The sequence below is a fragment of the Leishmania mexicana genome, chromosome 20 (genome assembly GCF_000234665.1).
Source record: "Leishmania mexicana MHOM/GT/2001/U1103 complete genome, chromosome 20".
NCBI classification, from domain to species: domain Eukaryota; phylum Euglenozoa; class Kinetoplastea; order Trypanosomatida; family Trypanosomatidae; genus Leishmania; species Leishmania mexicana.
This window is the reverse complement of record NC_018324.1, coordinates 1,533,966-1,551,487: the sequence shown is the minus strand read 5'-3', so window position 1 is coordinate 1,551,487 and position 17,522 is coordinate 1,533,966. Positions and strand designations below refer to the sequence as shown.

The 17,522-nt window shown below is 59.6% G+C and overlaps 4 protein-coding genes across 4 annotated transcripts; all 4 read right to left on the bottom strand.

The window, feature by feature from the left end:
• Positions 1-154: 154 nt before the first annotated feature.
• Positions 155-3,223, bottom strand: LMXM_36_4110 (conserved hypothetical protein; the record flags this gene model as incomplete). The annotated part of the gene is made up of 1 exon (XM_003874719.1): positions 155-3,223. One exon carries the CDS (start codon positions 3,221-3,223, stop codon positions 155-157), a length of 3,069 nt encoding a protein of 1,022 aa, XP_003874768.1.
• A 1,275-nt stretch (positions 3,224-4,498) lies between these two features.
• Positions 4,499-8,917, bottom strand: LMXM_36_4100 (glycosyl hydrolase-like protein; the record flags this gene model as incomplete). Its single annotated transcript, XM_003874718.1, has 1 exon — positions 4,499-8,917. One exon carries the CDS (start codon positions 8,915-8,917, stop codon positions 4,499-4,501), a length of 4,419 nt encoding a protein of 1,472 aa, XP_003874767.1.
• A 1,897-nt stretch (positions 8,918-10,814) lies between these two features.
• On the bottom strand, positions 10,815-12,113 carry LMXM_36_4090 (conserved hypothetical protein; the record flags this gene model as incomplete). Its single annotated transcript, XM_003874717.1, has 1 exon — positions 10,815-12,113. One exon carries the CDS (start codon positions 12,111-12,113, stop codon positions 10,815-10,817), a length of 1,299 nt encoding a protein of 432 aa, XP_003874766.1.
• A 1,168-nt stretch (positions 12,114-13,281) lies between these two features.
• On the bottom strand, positions 13,282-14,868 carry LMXM_36_4080 (conserved hypothetical protein; the record flags this gene model as incomplete). Its single annotated transcript, XM_003874716.1, has 1 exon — positions 13,282-14,868. One exon carries the CDS (start codon positions 14,866-14,868, stop codon positions 13,282-13,284), a length of 1,587 nt encoding a protein of 528 aa, XP_003874765.1.
• Positions 14,869-17,522: the final 2,654 nt, after the last annotated feature.

Genomic DNA, 17,522 nt, shown 5'->3' with positions numbered 1-17,522 from the left:
TCCTCTACCTTCCTTTTCCTCTGCCGTCCGACTGGGTCAACATCAACAGGAGAAAGGGAAGTCTCGCGGAGGTACACATATTTGCAACGGCGCACAAGGACATGTGCGCTTGTTGGCGCGTTAAGCAACGCGAGTCGCTGTCACACAACGCCACTCAGAAGAACAGCCGCTCACGCCGGGGGCGCAGAAAGGCGCAAACGCTCGCAGCGCCATCCTCCATGGCGCGTGCATACAAAGCTGCGAACACGGAGGGATCGACAGTGGTACTGCAGAGGAGCGTGCTCGAAGTTCCAGCCGCATTCGCAGCACTTCCTCCCCCACTCGCCTCGCCATCCAGCGCACGCAGCACAGCAAGCACGTCGGTCCACGCTCTCCGGGCCATCAGCGTTAGCAGCACCCACTGAACCCAGTTTCCAACAACGCTAGACGTCGCCGTCGGTGCTACACCGGTCGGTGATGCAGTCGAGGCACAGCGCAGATGAATGCATGTGTCTCTCACCACCCGCGCCACGACACGGTCGAGAGAGATGGTAAGAGGCAGAGGAGACGGAGAGACGCCGGCAGGTTTTGAAAGATCCTCGCTCGTGGTTGATGCCGACGCTGCCCTTGCTTGCGCCTCTTCCTCCACGTAGATTCCCACGCGAGTCAGTACAGCGAGGGTACTTAGCGATAATGGAGACAGACAGGAAGCCGTGGCGTCGGCTGAGGACGAGGCATCCAACAGCTGCTCCACTAGGTTCAGCATGTCCTGCGCACAAGCGGTCGCGCCATCATAGAGTTGCGCCCAACCCACCTTGATCGCCTCCCGACGTTGCTTCTCTGCCTCAGCATTGCCGTAGGAGTTATGGCCATCATCCTGTGTGTCGTCGCCCTCCTCCGCAACCGATGTCGCCGTAAGCTGCTGAACGCACTGCACATAGGCAGCTGCCCCCTGTGCCTGGCGTCTCGCGACGCCAAGGGTGAGAACCGTCAGACAGGTTTCGACAAGCTGCGCCTGCGGTATGTCCGCGTCACCACTTCCACTGGTGGCCTGCGACACCTTTTGCCGCAGCGTTGCCGTCCACGCATCCCAAGCGTCATCTTCGGGTGCCTTCTCCTCACCCCCTTCATGCGTGGTGGCGAGCCTCGTGGCAGCTCGCCGGTACGCATGCAGCGCGCGTGCGTGGAGTAGATGCAGCGTCGCTCCCGAGTTGTTCCTTGCCATGTCGGCGGTGACAGTTTGGGTCAGCAGCGCCTCGTCACCAGTAGCGAGAGCAGCATACAACCCTGCTTCGGCGTATGGGTGCGCCGTCGTCTCCGCAGGGTGTGCGAGAGCATCGCAGACGAAGGCGTACATCGCCGCCGTGGCACTCGCGTGCTCCTCGTCACCTGCGGCATGTTGTCCTCGCGCGAAAGACGACACAAGCGCACATGGCAGTGCCAAACGCAGTAGGCAATCTGCCTCCTCAGCCGGTGCCGGCTGAGCAAGCGATACGGCAGACATGCGATGCAGCCTAGCGTCGTCGGCGGTGGCTGAGTGACTGCCTCGCTTCTTCTGTGGACCCTGAAGATTACGCAGCGAAGCGGCGACAGCCGAAATCAACGCGAACGTATCATGTAGCTGCCAGAGAGCTGCCTCCTGCTCTGCACACAAAAGTCCATACTGAAGTACAGAAAGGCTGCCGTTAACAAACTCGCGCACCATTGCGCGAGCCTGCAGCTCAGCAGCGCGCTGGTGCGCCGCATCTTTGGTCTGCTCCGTGTCAGGGGCGGCGTACTGGCACCACGCATCTTCGTTCACGCAGACCGGAGACAGTTGCGCTCCATCCTCCGTTTCCCCTGCATCGCGTTCGTCACCACTGGTTGCCGCCGGACGCGCGAGGAAGCCGAGACACACGGTGCGCAGCAGTGCCTTCAGCAGCGGCACATCCTTCGCCTCGGCCGCGCACTGGGCCAACACCAGCCACGTATCTAAGAGTGCTCGAAGGGGCGCCACGATGGCGGCCGTCTCGTTCGGAAAGAATGGCGGATCATTGCAGAGCAGCGCGTGTGCGCGTGTGCTCGCTGTCTTGGCAGACTTCGAAGAGTCCCTCTGGCCCTCGGCAACGCTGGGAGGCGGTGCTGACGACGGGGGTGCATAGAATGAATAGAGCGGCGTCACCGACATGAGGGCGGTGCGCACGGCTACGGTCTGTGTCGCCGCGTCAGGCAACCAGGCGGCACACCTGCCCTGCTCTCCTTCGCTCATGTGACTTGAACATCCGTCTGGTTTCTTCTCGCTCCCTCGCTCATCGTTCGCTGCCTCTTGCTCCTCCTCGTCCTCGATATTCTTGGCCCGTAGATCGGTAAACGTCAGGTTCATCGCCTCCAGCGCCTGCCACACAGGCCACACGTGCTCCGCCAACAAGTGCGCCGTGTACGTTTGGGCCGCGCTAAGGAGCTCAGTCGTTACTGCGTCAGATGTCGGCCAGCCGGCGTGGAGGAGATGGCGCCGAAGGAATCGCTGCGCCGCCGCAAGGCCATCCTCAAAGGCGATACTGAAATTCTCGTCTGCGCTGCCAGCACTCGCTGCTAGTAAAACACTACTGCATGTAAGGCATGCCCCGCTCTCGGGAAGCCGCGGCAGTAGGGAGGCGCGTAGCGTGGCTGCCAAGTCCTCGAGGATAAAAAGCGGGAAGGGTGGACCACGCTTCTCTGCGATCACGTGCTTCTGCAGCCACCCGTCCACCGCAAGCTGGGGCGCGCCGCACTGTATGCAGAGGTGGAACATACGCCAGACAAGCTCGTCGGTGAGAAGGAACCCCTGGTAGTGGACGAGGTCCTCCACCTTCTTTGTCAAGAGAAGAAGTTCCTCTGCCTGGTGGGGTGTCAACGGGTGGGCCGGCAGCTCCGGCGATATCCCGGCGGCCGGTGAGGCGGACGCCTCCTCTCCAACAGGTCCTGCCACAGAGGCCGTCTCCCTTCCGCTCTGCCCTGCCTGTTTTTGCCGACGCTGTAGCTGCGCACATAGATCGGCGCACCGCTGCAGCACATCGCCACGCACCTTTGTGTACGTTTCGAGAGAGCGGGACTTGATGGAGAGAAACTTGTCCTGTGGGAAAGGGATGGGGTGGAACTGAGGGAACTGAAGCAGCGGTGCCATCTGTTGCTGATCTTTCTTCGGCGAGGATGAGAGGGGAGCTGCCTGTGCGCAGCCGTGGGCGGTGGGCCGCGCCAGATGCCGCAGTATTGCCCTAAAAGACATGCTCAGCGCGTACGTGTTCTGAAGGACGCAAGTGGAGAAGAGCGTCGGCGACAGTCCCGGTCACGGGGGAAGGTGGGGGAGAAACGAAACAAAAGCGAAGACAGCAACCGCCGAACGCGATGAGCCCTTGACCCTACAGGAGGGGAGGGGGAGGGAAGAAACGGGAAGTAGCCGACGCGTCAGCTGTGAGCCCTCTACGTGCATGCCACGAGTCACATATTCCCACACAGAGAGCACAGGCAGCGAATGCGCGCGCGTGCCTGCGGGGCACATCGAAGCACGGGGAACACAAGCGCATCGCTTGCCACTACGCGAAAAGGATCCCGCTTGGCATCCAGGGGAGGGGGGCTTCGCAGTTGTCTCCTTCCCTCTATCCGCCCTGCAAATGCAGCCCTCTCATTTTCTTCTGCCAGGGAGGAGAACGAGCGAAGAACACTTGTGCAGGCTCCCATCTCGGTGCTTCCAGCCCATCGGTTACACAACATCTACTTGGGGCAGCGCAAAACAAAGCAAACGTGAGTGTTGGGCCAGCAGCTCGCTCGCAGTGGCGAGACGATTCGCGCAAAGGAATCCGTCACCCAGGCTGTGATGGTGTGCCAGCGTGAGGGTTGGAGAACGAGCGAAGGAATAGAAGAGAGGAGATACACGTAGAAGATACAAAGGGCAGATGGGAGGGAAGGGAAGAGATGCCTGCGAGAACACAACACGGTGACCGCAGGGAGTGGAGATGAGGGCCAGCTATGCCTACTACAGAAACCAAACGAAAGATAGTCGAGTGGAGCCACCTGTGGGCGCACATCAGGCGGCGGACCGAAACATGCCAAGTGCAGTCACGACACGAGCACCTCCCCCTCCACAAACACACACACGAAAGAATATAATAATATTTATATACTAATGAGAAGTACATCGCACCCCCTCTCCCTTTGCACAGGGATGCTTCCTAAAACACGGCGTAAGAGAGAGAGCCGACAGCAGTTACGTGAAGAGACCACGGCCTCGAACGTCCAGGGAGGTGCAACACGATAAAGCAGAGGAGAATAAAAAAATGAGCAAAAATAATAATAATAAAAAGTATCCGGCAGCGCCTTTTTTTTTTGCTTCCCCCTTTATTTCCAAGTTCCATGGAGCGCAGCAGGCTAGCCGTGACGCGGGGAGTCAAAAAAAACACAAGCACGTCGAAGAGGAGGAGGCGTATCGACAACGTCTGTCGAGGCAGCGGCGTCTCCCTCCTCCATGCCCGACCCGCTCCATCCACGCTTGCAACCAGTCCGCCTAATTCATCAGGGAAAAGGTGAACCTCCACGTGTGATGGGGTGGCACGCGAACGCTGACAAAGCCGTCTGGGAGCACGACTTTACGGGCGCCAAACACCGACCCCCCTGCCCCTTCATCCTGCACATCCGATATCAGATGCACGAGAACTGCGTGTGCGTCAGACATGTCGTGGGACGCACGAACACTTGCTCTCACAGCACTGTCCTCATCCGCCTGCGCGCCTGGGGTCCCGCCAGTGCGACTGCGCCGCTCTACGACAACTGCCATCGCTCTTGATGTAGACGACTTCGGCGAGAGGCGTGCCGCGTCCTCTTCGCACTGAAAGAGAAACCGGAGACGCTGAAGGAGGTACGACGTCCAAAGCTTGTTGCGCGTGGCTTCGTCCTGGGCATTAGGCAAGTGGAGTCCGCGCAGGTCTTCGCCTGTAAACGTCGAGGCATCAGGAGAGTCTTTTGCCCCACCTCTGCCACCACGCATACCCTTGTCTTCCTGCTCGTTCTGCTCCACTTGCAGCCGATGAAGTCGCGCATCTCTGTCCGCCTTTGCGTTCGCCAAGCGCTCTGCGAATCCCTGCGGCTCCGCGTTCCAGTGCGACACGAGTTCTGCCAACGCCTCCGCGCACGATTCGGACGTCTGTGTCACTTCCACCGTCAGTCGCGCAGTCCCTTCAGATGGCTCCGCTGCTTCGTAGAGGCACTTCACGTGTAGCGCACAGTGGTGCACATTCGACGGGATGTAGGGCATGTCCGGCAGCACTGAGGAACCGGGCTTCATGGTTGGAGGCTGATGCTGGCTGTTGTGGCTGCCTTCGTCCCAGAACACATCACCTTCGGCCAGAAGCACCGGCGATGTGGCGACAGCACCTTCCGCGGCTGGCAGAGGCGGCAGCGCCACGGTGAGGGTCCAGTTTGCCCCCACGTGGGTGCTGTGCAGCGCATGCGCGTCACCGACGATTTTGTCGTCCCCTACGTGTGTGCCGTTCACCCTAGGGGAGAAAACGTTTTGAGTCGCCACAATGTGTCCACTGCGTAGCAACACAGGCGCAAGAGACGCCGCCACGGGAAGATCCTGGAGAGAGACGGCGTCGTTGGTCGCCAACCACCCGAGCTCCTTAGAGGCCAGTGCGCGATTCTGCGCGGAATACTGTGCCGCTCCTTCCCACCACGACGCGTGCCTAGCACCAGAAGAAACGGTGCTATGCCACACTCCTGTCCACAAGTCGAAAAAGCCCTTACAATCTGCGCTGCGAGTGCCGTTGCTCCTCGATGTATCTCGCGGGGGATGCACAGGTTGAGTGACAGGGCACACAATCAACGCACTGCCCGCGGCGTAGCAGGTTGGCATGGTCGTCTCCTGGCTGAGCGGCGATGCCTCCGACGAGGTGAACGCCAGCGGTGCCAGGAAGATCGCCCCTTCCTCGCTAGCGTGATAGGCCGCAGTGTAGAGGTAGGGCAGAAACGCATAACGGACGTGGAGGTTGGCGTTAATGGCTTGGCGGGTGGCCGCGGCGACAGGCAGCCGCATCCACCACGGACCTGTCGATGACGACCGCAATGAAACAACAACACCAGTGCCTGTCGTCTCGACTGCCGGCGCTGACTCGTCGGCGTACATCGCACCAAAGAAGACGCCTGCTTGGTACCACCGTACAAGAAGCTGCTCCATCTCCTCCATAGCGCCTGGCGATGAAGCCGGCGGCGCCGTCAGCTCGTCATTCACTCCCACGGCGCCGTCGCCGCCACCTTCGCCTGCAACGCCTGCCAGAGGGGCGGTGAGTGTCGCAGTGGTGCTCGCCGACTTCGCCAGCTGCAGCAGCAGCAATCGCGACGCAAGACCATCCGCGAGGTTAGCGCCGCTGAAGGGAATGCCGAGTACTCCCAGCTGCGTACACTGATGCACGGCTGTCTGAAGAGCACGCCACGCCTCCGTCAGAATCGCAGCCGAGTCGGAACGCACAGCGCTAGCGCACCGCGGCCGCGTCTCCACCCGCACCACCGCATACCGCTGCGTGCCAACGAAGTAGCTCTCGGCGAACGTCAAAGCGCGTCGGTGATAGCGGGTCCGACGCAGCATGCCATCGTGTGTCGCACGCGCAAACTGCACGGTAAGCAGCTGATGCACTTGACGATGATGAACGCCGCCATAGTGGCCCACGTCCATCGGCAGCTGCTCGCCACTGGCCCGCACGCCAGGTGGCAAACACAGCAACTCCTCCCTCACTTTTGCCGGCGCCGCGTTCGACAGCACGGTGGGCGCGCTATGCTGAAGGTTGATGAACGTGTGGTTTGAGGAGCCGACGTAGCGCCGGTACTTGAGCATGCCACCGTACCACTTGCGTGCTGTCGGGTTGAAAAAGTCGACGACGTGGCTGGGCACGCCATCCACGCTGAGTACCGGCCACCCGGCCGTATCCGCGGCGCTCAGAGACACAAAAAGACCCCCGCGGCGGCCCTCGAGGAGTAACGGAGAGCGAGTCGTTATCGGGACGGTGGGGACACTGCGCAAAACCACGTACCGCCGGCCCCGGTACCACAAGTTCGACTGCAGCGCCAGCGGATCCGGGAAGCGGGTGTGGTTCCATGTGAACGGAGTATCGCCCGCCGCCACGGCAGGGTCAGTGATCCACACACTGTCCAGTGGTGCACCAGAGCTTCGAAAGGCTTCACTAAGCTCCTCGGCGGCCTGCTGGGTGGTAGCGACGGCGCCACGCAAGCCGTGATGATACCCCAAGAGAAATCGTGGAGGAAGGGTGGGAAACCCGGTGAGAGTGTAGTACTGGCGTAGCACCTCCACCGCGGTCGGCCCCGGAAGCAGATACAGTCCGGTAGCGCCGGCGGTGCCGCGCAGCCGTACGCACGTGCGTAGTGGCTTGTGGTCACCGGTGGGGTCGGTCAAAGTCAAGGTGGAGACAAAGAAGGAGCCAGGGTGCAGCCAAAGCAGCCCCACCGTTTGGCGTCCAGCTATCGCTGCGCCCTGCTGCGCGCCTGCAGCACTCTTGTCGGAGAGCTCCAGGTAGACAAGGGGTACAAGGCCGCTCAGTCGTGCGCCTCCAGACAACAGCTGCATTTCTCCACCGACCATCAGTTCCACCTCCTCGGACATGTTCAACGGAATCAAGTTGAGGCCCCCTGCCGCCACCGCCGCGCTAACATCGGCAGAGCCGCCGTGAGTCTGAGCCGGCGAGAAGGAGGGACTGAAGCCATAGAGGCGAACAAGACGCGCACTGCACACGGTGGCCTCAAGGGCAGCGGCGTAGGTGTCGTCTCGGGCTCCCGGACGCATCTTCTCGTCCTCCTCTGCACGCAAGGGGGCATTCAAACTGGACCGGCTGGGATGGGCAATGTCGAGGGTGATCTCCAGTGCCTCGCTGCTGGCCGGCGCCGTCGTGCGGCTGGTACGCCACTTCAACAGCGCTGTCGCGGGGGAAGTATCGGGGCTTGCCGGCGTGGCGGAGTCGGGAGACGTGGCGCGGCGCCGAGGAACGCTGCTCAACTCTAGCAAGGGAAAGGGTAGCAGAGAGGTGCTATCGCCTGCATCGTGGTTTGCACCACCGCCGAACCTTTTGGCTGCTGACACGCGCAAGCGCGTGTCGATGCCTACGACAGTCGACTCCTTGTTATCACTGCCTGGTTGTACCGCTGCCACCAAAGGCGCTAAGCCTTCCTGGTCCACGGCGCTTTTCACGAGCAATTCCTCTGCAGACACTAGTGTCGTCGATTCACGAGGAAGGATGCCGACGATGGGCAGCGTGGTCTCGGTCTCATTTGCCCACGTACTTCGTGACCTACGCTGTCGCAGCAGGCGCACCTCAACGTGCTTCACAGGCACTACTCTTCTCCGCGCAAAAATTTGCAGCTCCTCGTCAATATCTGAGACGGCGGCAGTATCGTTGCCCTGTGCGCCACGCGCCATCAGTGCGCGTCCATAGGTGCTCCATGATGCTATGAAGGCAAACAGCCGCGGCTTCTGCGCCACAAACGCACCGGTGTCTGCGTGGACGCCGAATGGAAGAGCAACACGTACCCTGCCCGCAGAGGTGAAGACAGACTGCAGCCAGGACGTGTTGCGGTCGAGAGAATTTCTGGTGTTGGGGCTGAACCAGACCGCGTCTACTCCGTTTGGCGTCTCTTCTGCAGGAGTACGCGTCGTCGTAGAAACGGAGGAGGGCCGGCGAAATGCGCTCTCGCCGTAGGCATGGACCTCTTTGCCCTCGTCCTTCGCGCCGTGCTTTGCCGGCGGAAAAAAGTGTCGTTCACTCAGTATCTCCGTCACGCCTGTATTCTCGTAGGCAGAAAGCCACAGCACCACAACGAGGCTGACGCCTACCAGGACAGCGAGTGCGAGGGGAATGCGGAGAAGAAGGCGCCGCGTACGCCAGTAGCGCACCCCGTGAGAACCGAAAGGGCGCTTCGCCATTCGAGACATGCTACTTCGCAGCACCCGTCCGAGCTCGGGTACGTGTGCGCGCGTAATCCACACGCAATCCGTTCAGAAAGGCCACGGGAAGGGGTGATTAGGGAGGGAGAAGCACGAGTAGAGAGAGAAGGGCACACACGGACAGACACAGACAGAGAGAGAATCAACGACAACACCAACCGTCAACACCATCGGAAGGAGCGAGACCTAAAAGGAATGTGCAGATGGTGTAGACGACCACGGAGTGCCGAACACGCAATGCGGTCACGCGCACACGTAAAGACACTCGCAGCCAGAGTTACGCAGACAACGTGAACGACATACAGAGAGCGCCACGAAATGATAAGAGTACGAACAGGAGGAAAAATGAGAAGACTGCAGTCGCGAAGCACAGCGACAACAGCGTGAGAACAGAGAAGCAAGCGTAGCGCATGCAGGCACACAGCACAGTGCTGTCGAGGGTATGTTGCACACGGCAAAGAATACAGAGGCGGAGAGCGAAGCAGAGAGAGCACGTGAATTGGCTCGGCACCTGCCGTCGTGCTATTCTGAGGGCAACTTCCTCTTGTGAGTAAGCTGGGTGGGATGGAAGTGCGTCTGCAAACGTTCCTTGTGAAGTACATGCCACGCACACGTACACACACTAGATCGTCCAGAGCGGCGGAGAGGAAGAGAAAAAAAATAAGGTCGAGTACACCAGCGCCACTTCAAACATTGGAGACCGGCGGCTGCATACCCGTGAAAAGAAGAGAGGGATAAGGGAAGGGAGTGCAGAGAAGTCTAGCACGCTGCGAGCGAGAAGAGAGAGATACTTGAACACGAAGACAACGTTACCAGCTCGAGGCTAAGGTGCAGCGCAGTCGAGGGCGGTGATAAAGGGCCCATGCCCCTATACAGGTGCGCGCTTAACGCAGCAGATCCCTTTCCCAGCCAAGATAGCGGAGGGCACGCTGCAGCCAGGCATCATTGGCACGTGCGCACCGACGTCGTCCCTCACCCCCAGCGAGTCGCAGGTGCACAGAGGGTGTGGATGCGTGCCAGGGTTGTTGGTTTCCTCTTTCTGCGCGTCGTTCTATTCCTCTCCGTTACACAAGCGCGCGACGTTGTGCGAGTGACTTCTTTTCCATGGGCTTGCTTGTACCAGTGCTGCTCTCCGCGATTACGCAGTGCACTTTTTGTTGTTGTTCTGATACCTTTTGCAGGCCCACTTCGGCCAGGTACACGCCAGCAAACAGACGCACGCACAGCCACAGCTCATCTGGCTTTGTTGCACTGCAGCTACGCCCAGGAATAGAGCCAACCAACACCGTTTGGCGCCCTTCAGACCCACGGCCATGCAACCGCATACAGCGCAGGCGGATGCATATGCTTTCTGGATCGTCAACACAGTTCGTCCTTAGCTGGTAAAAAGTTCATTGTGGCCGCACGTCTCTTCGGCTCCGCGCCAGCCCAGAACTGGCCATCAGCACCACGACACCGCAGTCGTACCGGAGGGAAGGCTGCAGGCTGCTCGGCTTCCCCACAAAGAGTGGGGGCTGGGCTCTGATGCCACGCGTTGAGGCGTCCCCATTCATCGGGGGGGGGGCTTTCATCCACTAAAGGCAAGAAGAGAGGTGTGAAGAAGACAAGGGAAGAGGTTGTAGTGGATGAGAGGAGAAAGAAGAGAAGCAGGTGTCACACAAAACACAAGTGCAGACATCGTCAGCCCTCCCTTCCCTCGCATCCATTTGGCTCTGTAGTTTACATCATGGTGAGGCACAACGAAACAAAAAAAATATGAGCGAGCAGAGTTCGGCGCTGGAGCAGCTGAGCAAATAGCTGCAGACGTGCGTGCGAGTGGAGGTGCTGAAAATTTCCCCCTCCCCCCTCAAAAACAAAGATCGAAGCAATACTCCCACTACGTGCCATCTTCTGCCACATCATCTCCCTCTAACACACTCCGCATATTAGCCTGATAGTTGTCGAGGTAGTTGCGCATGTCATCCTCGGCTGCGTAGTTGCGCACGCGGCGGACTCCTAGTTTTCTTTGCAGCTCACGCTGACGGTCCAGCTGCATCGCCTGTTCCACCGACAATATTTGTGCTGATGTGGGATGCGATGCTGTCGCCTTAGAATCAGACGCCGCCGATGCCAGCGAATGCTTTGCATAGTCGTTTGCCGCGCCGGAGTTCTCTGGGTGCGGCCCCTCAAGCCTTCGAGCACCTGAAGACGGCAAAAGTCCTTCGGGCGGAATCGAGGGCAGAAATGGTCCCCGTGCCCTCGCTTGCGCTGTCAGCGCGTGCTGAAGCACGGCTAGAGTCGGCGGCTGTGCTGCCAATCGACTCGGCACCGCAGAGTTAAGGCCGTCTTTCTGACGCTTTCCTCGACAGTGGACGGACTCTATCTCAGCATTCGGCAGATGCAGAGCCGCCGGGGCGAGGGGGAGGAGAGGGCGCACATGCCCTGAAGAGTTTCCGCTTTGAAGACCGCCACTGCCGCCCTTTCTCGCGGTCCGATGAAAGGGTTGGGGCTGGTGCGCTGTGGCGGCTGACGTAGAGAGCAGAAGAGGGGACGGTGGCTGCTGCGCCGCTGGACTCTTCGCACTTGAGCTGCGAGTGGACCTCGTCGCCTCCGAGTTTGGCGACACCATGCTGCGCTCTGTAGACTCTACTAGGGCCTTCTCTTCTCCCTGCTGCTCTCGCAAAAGTGGCAAAGACGTAGCCACCTGACCCCACATGTAGGTGAACAGCGCGCTAAAGCCCTGTAGCTCATAGAGGTGGTGCTGGCGCAGGGACGCAGCTGCCGGTGCATGCAGGCGACGATCCCACTCTGAAGGAAACGCGCGCACGGACGGATCGGCCACACCGGTCGTGAAGAGGTGTGTCACTGACTCGGCGAAGAACTGCAGCATCTCGCCCAGCACCGAGTGAGCCCCAGCAGCGGCAAAACTGCTCGCCACACGGCTGCTCGTAGGACACTTGCACTTGATGCTCGAGGCCGAGAAGGACGCCGGCGGCCACCCGAGCACCCCCATGTCGCTATCCGGCGCCGTCGATGAAGTGCAAGGGTGGCCAGACTCCTGTAGAAGCTGTAGCAGCTCGTCGGCTGTCGGGGAGGGCGGCAGCAGCGAACGCTTACTCATTAGTTGCTGCACGGCCACCGTGCAGTCCGTGAGAGGGTCCGCTGACTCATAGGAACGAGTGGATATACACCGCATTTCTTTCGTCCTGATCGAGAACCGTTGGGGAAAGGATAAGGGACAGGGTGACAGATGAGCTGGTCCGGCAGACGCCTTGCTGTCCGTCGAGAGACAAGACCAAGGGGGGAGGGCTGCTGTTGGAAACCGAGGAGGAGTATACGCAACTGAGAGGCCAGCGTGGCGCTATGAACGTCTCTGGCTGCCGCGATGCGCCGCTCTTTTCCTCACGCGCGTTGGTCTGCGCGGGTGTGCGTGTGTGTTCGCTTTGACAGCCGAGCAGTGAATGCTAGAAAGAGAGCACCAACGTATGAAAGGAAGAAGGCAGTGTGCTCGATATAAATAAGTCGCCGTTGGGGCTTTTGTGGTGCTTCGGGGCGGCGTGGAGGTGGAGGTGTCTGTGCTCACGTGAAAATAGCGGCCTGATAGAGGAGGAGACTGAAAATGAACGGTTGGAGTGCGCCAGCACACAGAGGTGAAGCAGGTCACCTCACATCTTCTTTGAGCGTGCCCCTCCGTCTCCTACTCATTCTTCCTGGTTGAAGTTGTTCGTGGCGCGGTAGGCGAAGGGGTGGTGGTGGTGGCTGACTCAGGGTTACCACGATGCTGAGCTCTCAGGAGCAGAGGGGACGAGCGTCTCTCCTACTCCCTCCCTGTGACACCAGTTACAACTGCTGTATGTGCGCTTCCAGCGGCCCCTTCGTCGTCGTTCGGTGCTCTTCTCTTCTTGTTTCTTCCACGTGTACGATGCCGGGCACACGCCAACATACAGAAACACACAGCAGAGATGATAGGTGGGCACCAGAGGGTGCTCCGTCAACCACCACTGCGTAGGGGAGTCAAAACAGCAAAAAGAGAAGGCGAAGAATCAAAAAGTCATCGTTGTACATGTGTGAGTGCGGAATGAGGAAAGAAGCTCCGTCCGGGGAGGGAGAGGTGTGTGGCGGAGTTTATGAGCAAAAGACGCGACGGATGTGGCGTTTGTTGTAACCTTCGCCAATCATCTCAGTCTGCAGGAAAGCGTGTACGTGCCTCTGTGTGTGTCTGTCTGCTGGTATGGACGGAGACCAACTGCGCATGTCGGCGACACGCCGACTCAGCACAGCGCCGTGTGACCGTCGGGAATCACCACTACTATTGACGATACGTTTCTACACACGCATACCACCTTTCTCGTCGCGTCGCCATCCTATTGCAGGCCTTGCCTTGCGGACACCTTGAATATGACATCGCCGTGCAGCGCCTGCATGACCTTGTGGCCGACGCTACGCTGTACGGCCGCATCCTCCTTTGCTGACAAAAGAGCGCTACTCAAGGCGTGCGAGCTGTTGCCATCGCTCACAACTCCGTTAGAGATGCTCAGCTGATGCTCTAGGCAGTCATGCCGCTTTACGGCAAAGCGGCGGTGGAAAGACGAGACGGCAGCGCGTGACACCGATGGGTCGATGCTGGCTGCGGAGGGAGCTGGCCCAGCAGTTGGCACGGCAGCCGTTCCAGTGGCGTGAAAGTTGTCATCCTCAGCAGCCTGTTGCGCTTTTCGGGGCGTTCGGTGGGTTCGAGTTGTGCGAGAAGATGTAGCAGGCGGCGCCGTCTGGCTGAAAGATGGACCTGTGAGAGGAGGTGCTCGAGGTGTGAGCGGCTTCTGCGGTGGATGGGCTGACGAGACCTCCCACGGCACCGTCACTGTCGCCGCTGGAGCGGTAGAGTTGACCGGACGACTGCGCTGCGCAGACTGCGAAGGCGTCAACGCTGGCAATCGTGGGCCTGAAACCTGAGATGTCGCGCTCATCGGGGCCCCCTCCGCCTCTGGCCCCGCGACAATCGTCTTATCGGGCGACGGGGATGAAGCCGTTGCGGGAACAGTGAGGACACCTGGGCTGTGGCTTGCCTTGGCCTTGACAGCGTTGCGCTCCAGACGTGCTGCACGGGCGTGGTGCCGAATGTCCTCCTCCAGCTTTTGACCGGACACGTAGGTGGCGGCCCGCGTCATCAGCTTCTCATCATCTGCGGCGCAGTCGTCCGATCCTTCCCCGGCCGACTTCACGGCGGGTGGTACCGGGCTCACCACGCCACACTCCCCACCGTGGCTGCGTACCGCCTTGCAAGTCTTCGAAGTGTTCTGCGTTGACTGTTTTGCCGTCGATGACGCCGGAGAAAGTTGGTACACACTGGGAACACTACAGGTCGACACCATGTAGTGCATGTGGGCCGTGCGGCGGGCATAGGAAAGGTTGTGCACGCGCTTTGCCTCCGCGTTGCGCAAGGCGTCCTGCTCTGCTTGAGTGCTGAGTGCCTGTACAAGTACCTCTGACGAGCGTGCAGTTACTACATTCAGGTACGCTTGCTGTGCGTAGTAGTTTGACCTTGTTTTGCGACTCTGGTAGCCACGGTAACATGCCTGAATCCGTGTAGCAAACATGTCAAAAACCGTTTGTAGGTAGGCCATCCGCCTCACTGTCGCCCGCTCACCGTCGAGGCGCTTACGCGTTGCGTAGCCGCGATACACACGCTGAATTAGGCAGGCATGCTGCCGCAACATCAAGAACGCCTTTCGCTGCTGATACATTCGAAACGCCGCTTGGATCTTCACCGTTGCGTCGATCTCCACGGGCGCGTGAGCGGCGGCATCTTCCAAGGCGCTAAGTACGGCATTGACAAGGCCGCAGCCGTACGCAGGGGTGATGAGCGAGTAGTTGCGGGACATCACATCCCGCTTTAGCCACGAGTGGCCCTCGCGAGTGGAGTACTGGAAAATGAAGTGTGTGTCTGCCTCCATCCTGACTGGTACCCGTATGCTTCGCTCCCTTCTCTTTGACGGCGAACAAACTTGTGTAAAAGTGGTTAAAGGAGAAGAAACGGGACCAAGAGCGAGAGCGGCGCCTAGGGCACACCAACGCTCGGCACTCGTGGCTAGAGATTTGGCGAAGTTTACAAGAGGTCTAGAAGGATGCAGGTATCTTCCCTTATTGCTGTGCGATCATTGACTGTATTGGGACAAGCAAAGATAATAAAAATAAGGACAAAGACGTAGTGAAGGGAAAGTGTCGTCTAGGTGTGCCTTTCTGAAGGGAAAAGAAGCGGATATAGCGCTCCCTGTATGCGCTTCTTCCCACAGACCTGCTCCATATGCACCGAGCGCCGGTCGTCTGGTGATGATGGGCGTGTCCTTCACCCTACCAGCACACCTTGAGAAGTAGCACGGCCATCTCGCATCCGTCAGAGCACACAAGAGCCCTCGCAGAGCTGAAAAACGCTCTATAACACAAGATTTTTCTTTGCCATGATCGTCCAGTGGCCTGGCGCACAATCATCATGAATCACATAGCCACACACCGTCTCTCAAGTCAGCCTCTCGAACGCATAGGGTTTCACGATATCCAAAAGAAGCACTGGCCTGAGAACAAACCACAGACTACGGTTACGCGCTCTCAACGGCACCACATACATTTCTTTGCTCATAAAGTTATCTTCCTCAACGGCTTTGCACTTCTGCCAGACGTCACGTCTCGCCACAGTTCCATCACGCAAGGGAATGTATGGTGTTTGGAGCCCTCCCCCCGTGTTCCTTTGTTTGCGGCTGCACACTGCTCATGCTCCTCCACACAGCAGCCCCCCGCATGTCCATCAACCGCCACGCCGCAGTTCGGCAGTGCAGCGGCGCACATACACACGCACACTGAGACTCAGAGAATGGATTAACTCGTGCATCGTCATCGAAAGAAAGGCTCTCACCAGCTGTGTATTGAAAATGAGGTTGAGTTGTCGTCGTCGTCTCTCGCTCACCCACGCGCACACGCACAACGGCAAACAGCTCTTGGAGTCATACGGTCCTCGCACGGCACCAACATGGATGAGAGGGCAGGGGAGAGAAAGTTCTCCCTCCCACCATTTCGCACCAGCCGCTGCAAGGAATTTGACAAAGACCCCTTTGGCGCAGCTGCAGCGCGCACACGTACGCGCCGCCTACCACACACCACACATCTGGGCACCCGTAGGTCCGCGCAAGAGATCAAGTATGGTAAACTCCGGGCGGGATTGTTCGTGAGAGCCGGGACAGAAACCGCACCACGCCACACAGCGGACAGCAGCACAATCCTGCTTGGGGGCGGGGGCGGGGGGAAGAGGGTAGATGAGCAAGGCAGGGGAAGCAAGAAGACACCCCCTCCTCCTCCTACCAATCCCAAACCCCTTCGCTCACCGCACAAAAACAGCACAGACACACGCGGGCAGCGCGCTGGCCCAGCGCCGCACGCACCGTCTCGCCACAGTTCCATCACGCAAGGGAATGAATGGTGTTTGGAGTCCCTCCGTGTTCCTTTGTTTGCGGCTACGCGTCACACACAAACGCCGCGAAAAGACGGCGAGCTGCCGCCCCCACCACCGCGCCTGCTTACCCCCCCCCTCCCACTGTCGCCGTCACAGCTGCGGCACACGCGGAGAGCGACAAGGAGGGATGGGCGCGCCTTGTGCTGGTCCCTCGACATTCTCGCCGGCCTGACTTCATCACAGGAAGGCACCGAGCGCAGCCTCCCTGTGTCCGATGGCTGTGCTTTGTTCTCAACCGTCTTGGCTATGTCTCACGCCTTGGCAGCAAGGTGAGGGCACAGGCGTGCGTGCTGCAAGGATGAGCGATGCCACTAGGCAGCTCCCCCCGCGCGGTGGCATTGCGATCCAGCACCCCCAGGTGCCAGATGCCCACACACACGACGCCGCAACATCTCCCCTTCCCGCGCAAACGGCAAGCAGTGCGGTCCAGCATTGAAGGCCTTGCACCACATACCGTCTCGCCACAGTTCCATCACGCAAGGGAATGTATGGTGTTTGGAGCCCTCCCCCCGTGTTCCTTTGTTTGCGGCTGCACACTGCTCATGCTCCTCCACACAGCAGCCCCCCGCATGTCCATCAACCGCCACGCCGCAGTTCGGCAGTGCAGCGGCGCACATACACACGCACACTGAGACTCAGAGAATGGATTAACTCGTGCATCGTCATCGAAAGAAAGGCTCTCACCAGCTGTGTATTGAAAATGAGGTTGAGTTGTCGTCGTCGTCTCTCGCTCACCCACGCGCACACGCACAACGGCAAACAGCTCTTGGAGTCATACGGTCCTCGCACGGCACCAACATGGATGAGAGGGCAGGGGAGAGAAAGTTCTCCCTCCCACCATTTCGCACCAGCCGCTGCAAGGAATTTGACAAAGACCCCTTTGGCGCAGCTGCAGCGCGCACACGTACGCGCCGCCTACCACACACCACACATCTGGGCACCCGTAGGTCCGCGCAAGAGATCAAGTATGGTAAACTCCGGGCGGGATTGTTCGTGAGAGCCGGGACAGAAACCGCACCACGCCACACAGCGGACAGCAGCACAATCCTGCTTGGGGGCGGGGGCGGGGGGAAGAGGGTAGATGAGCAAGGCAGGGGAAGCAAG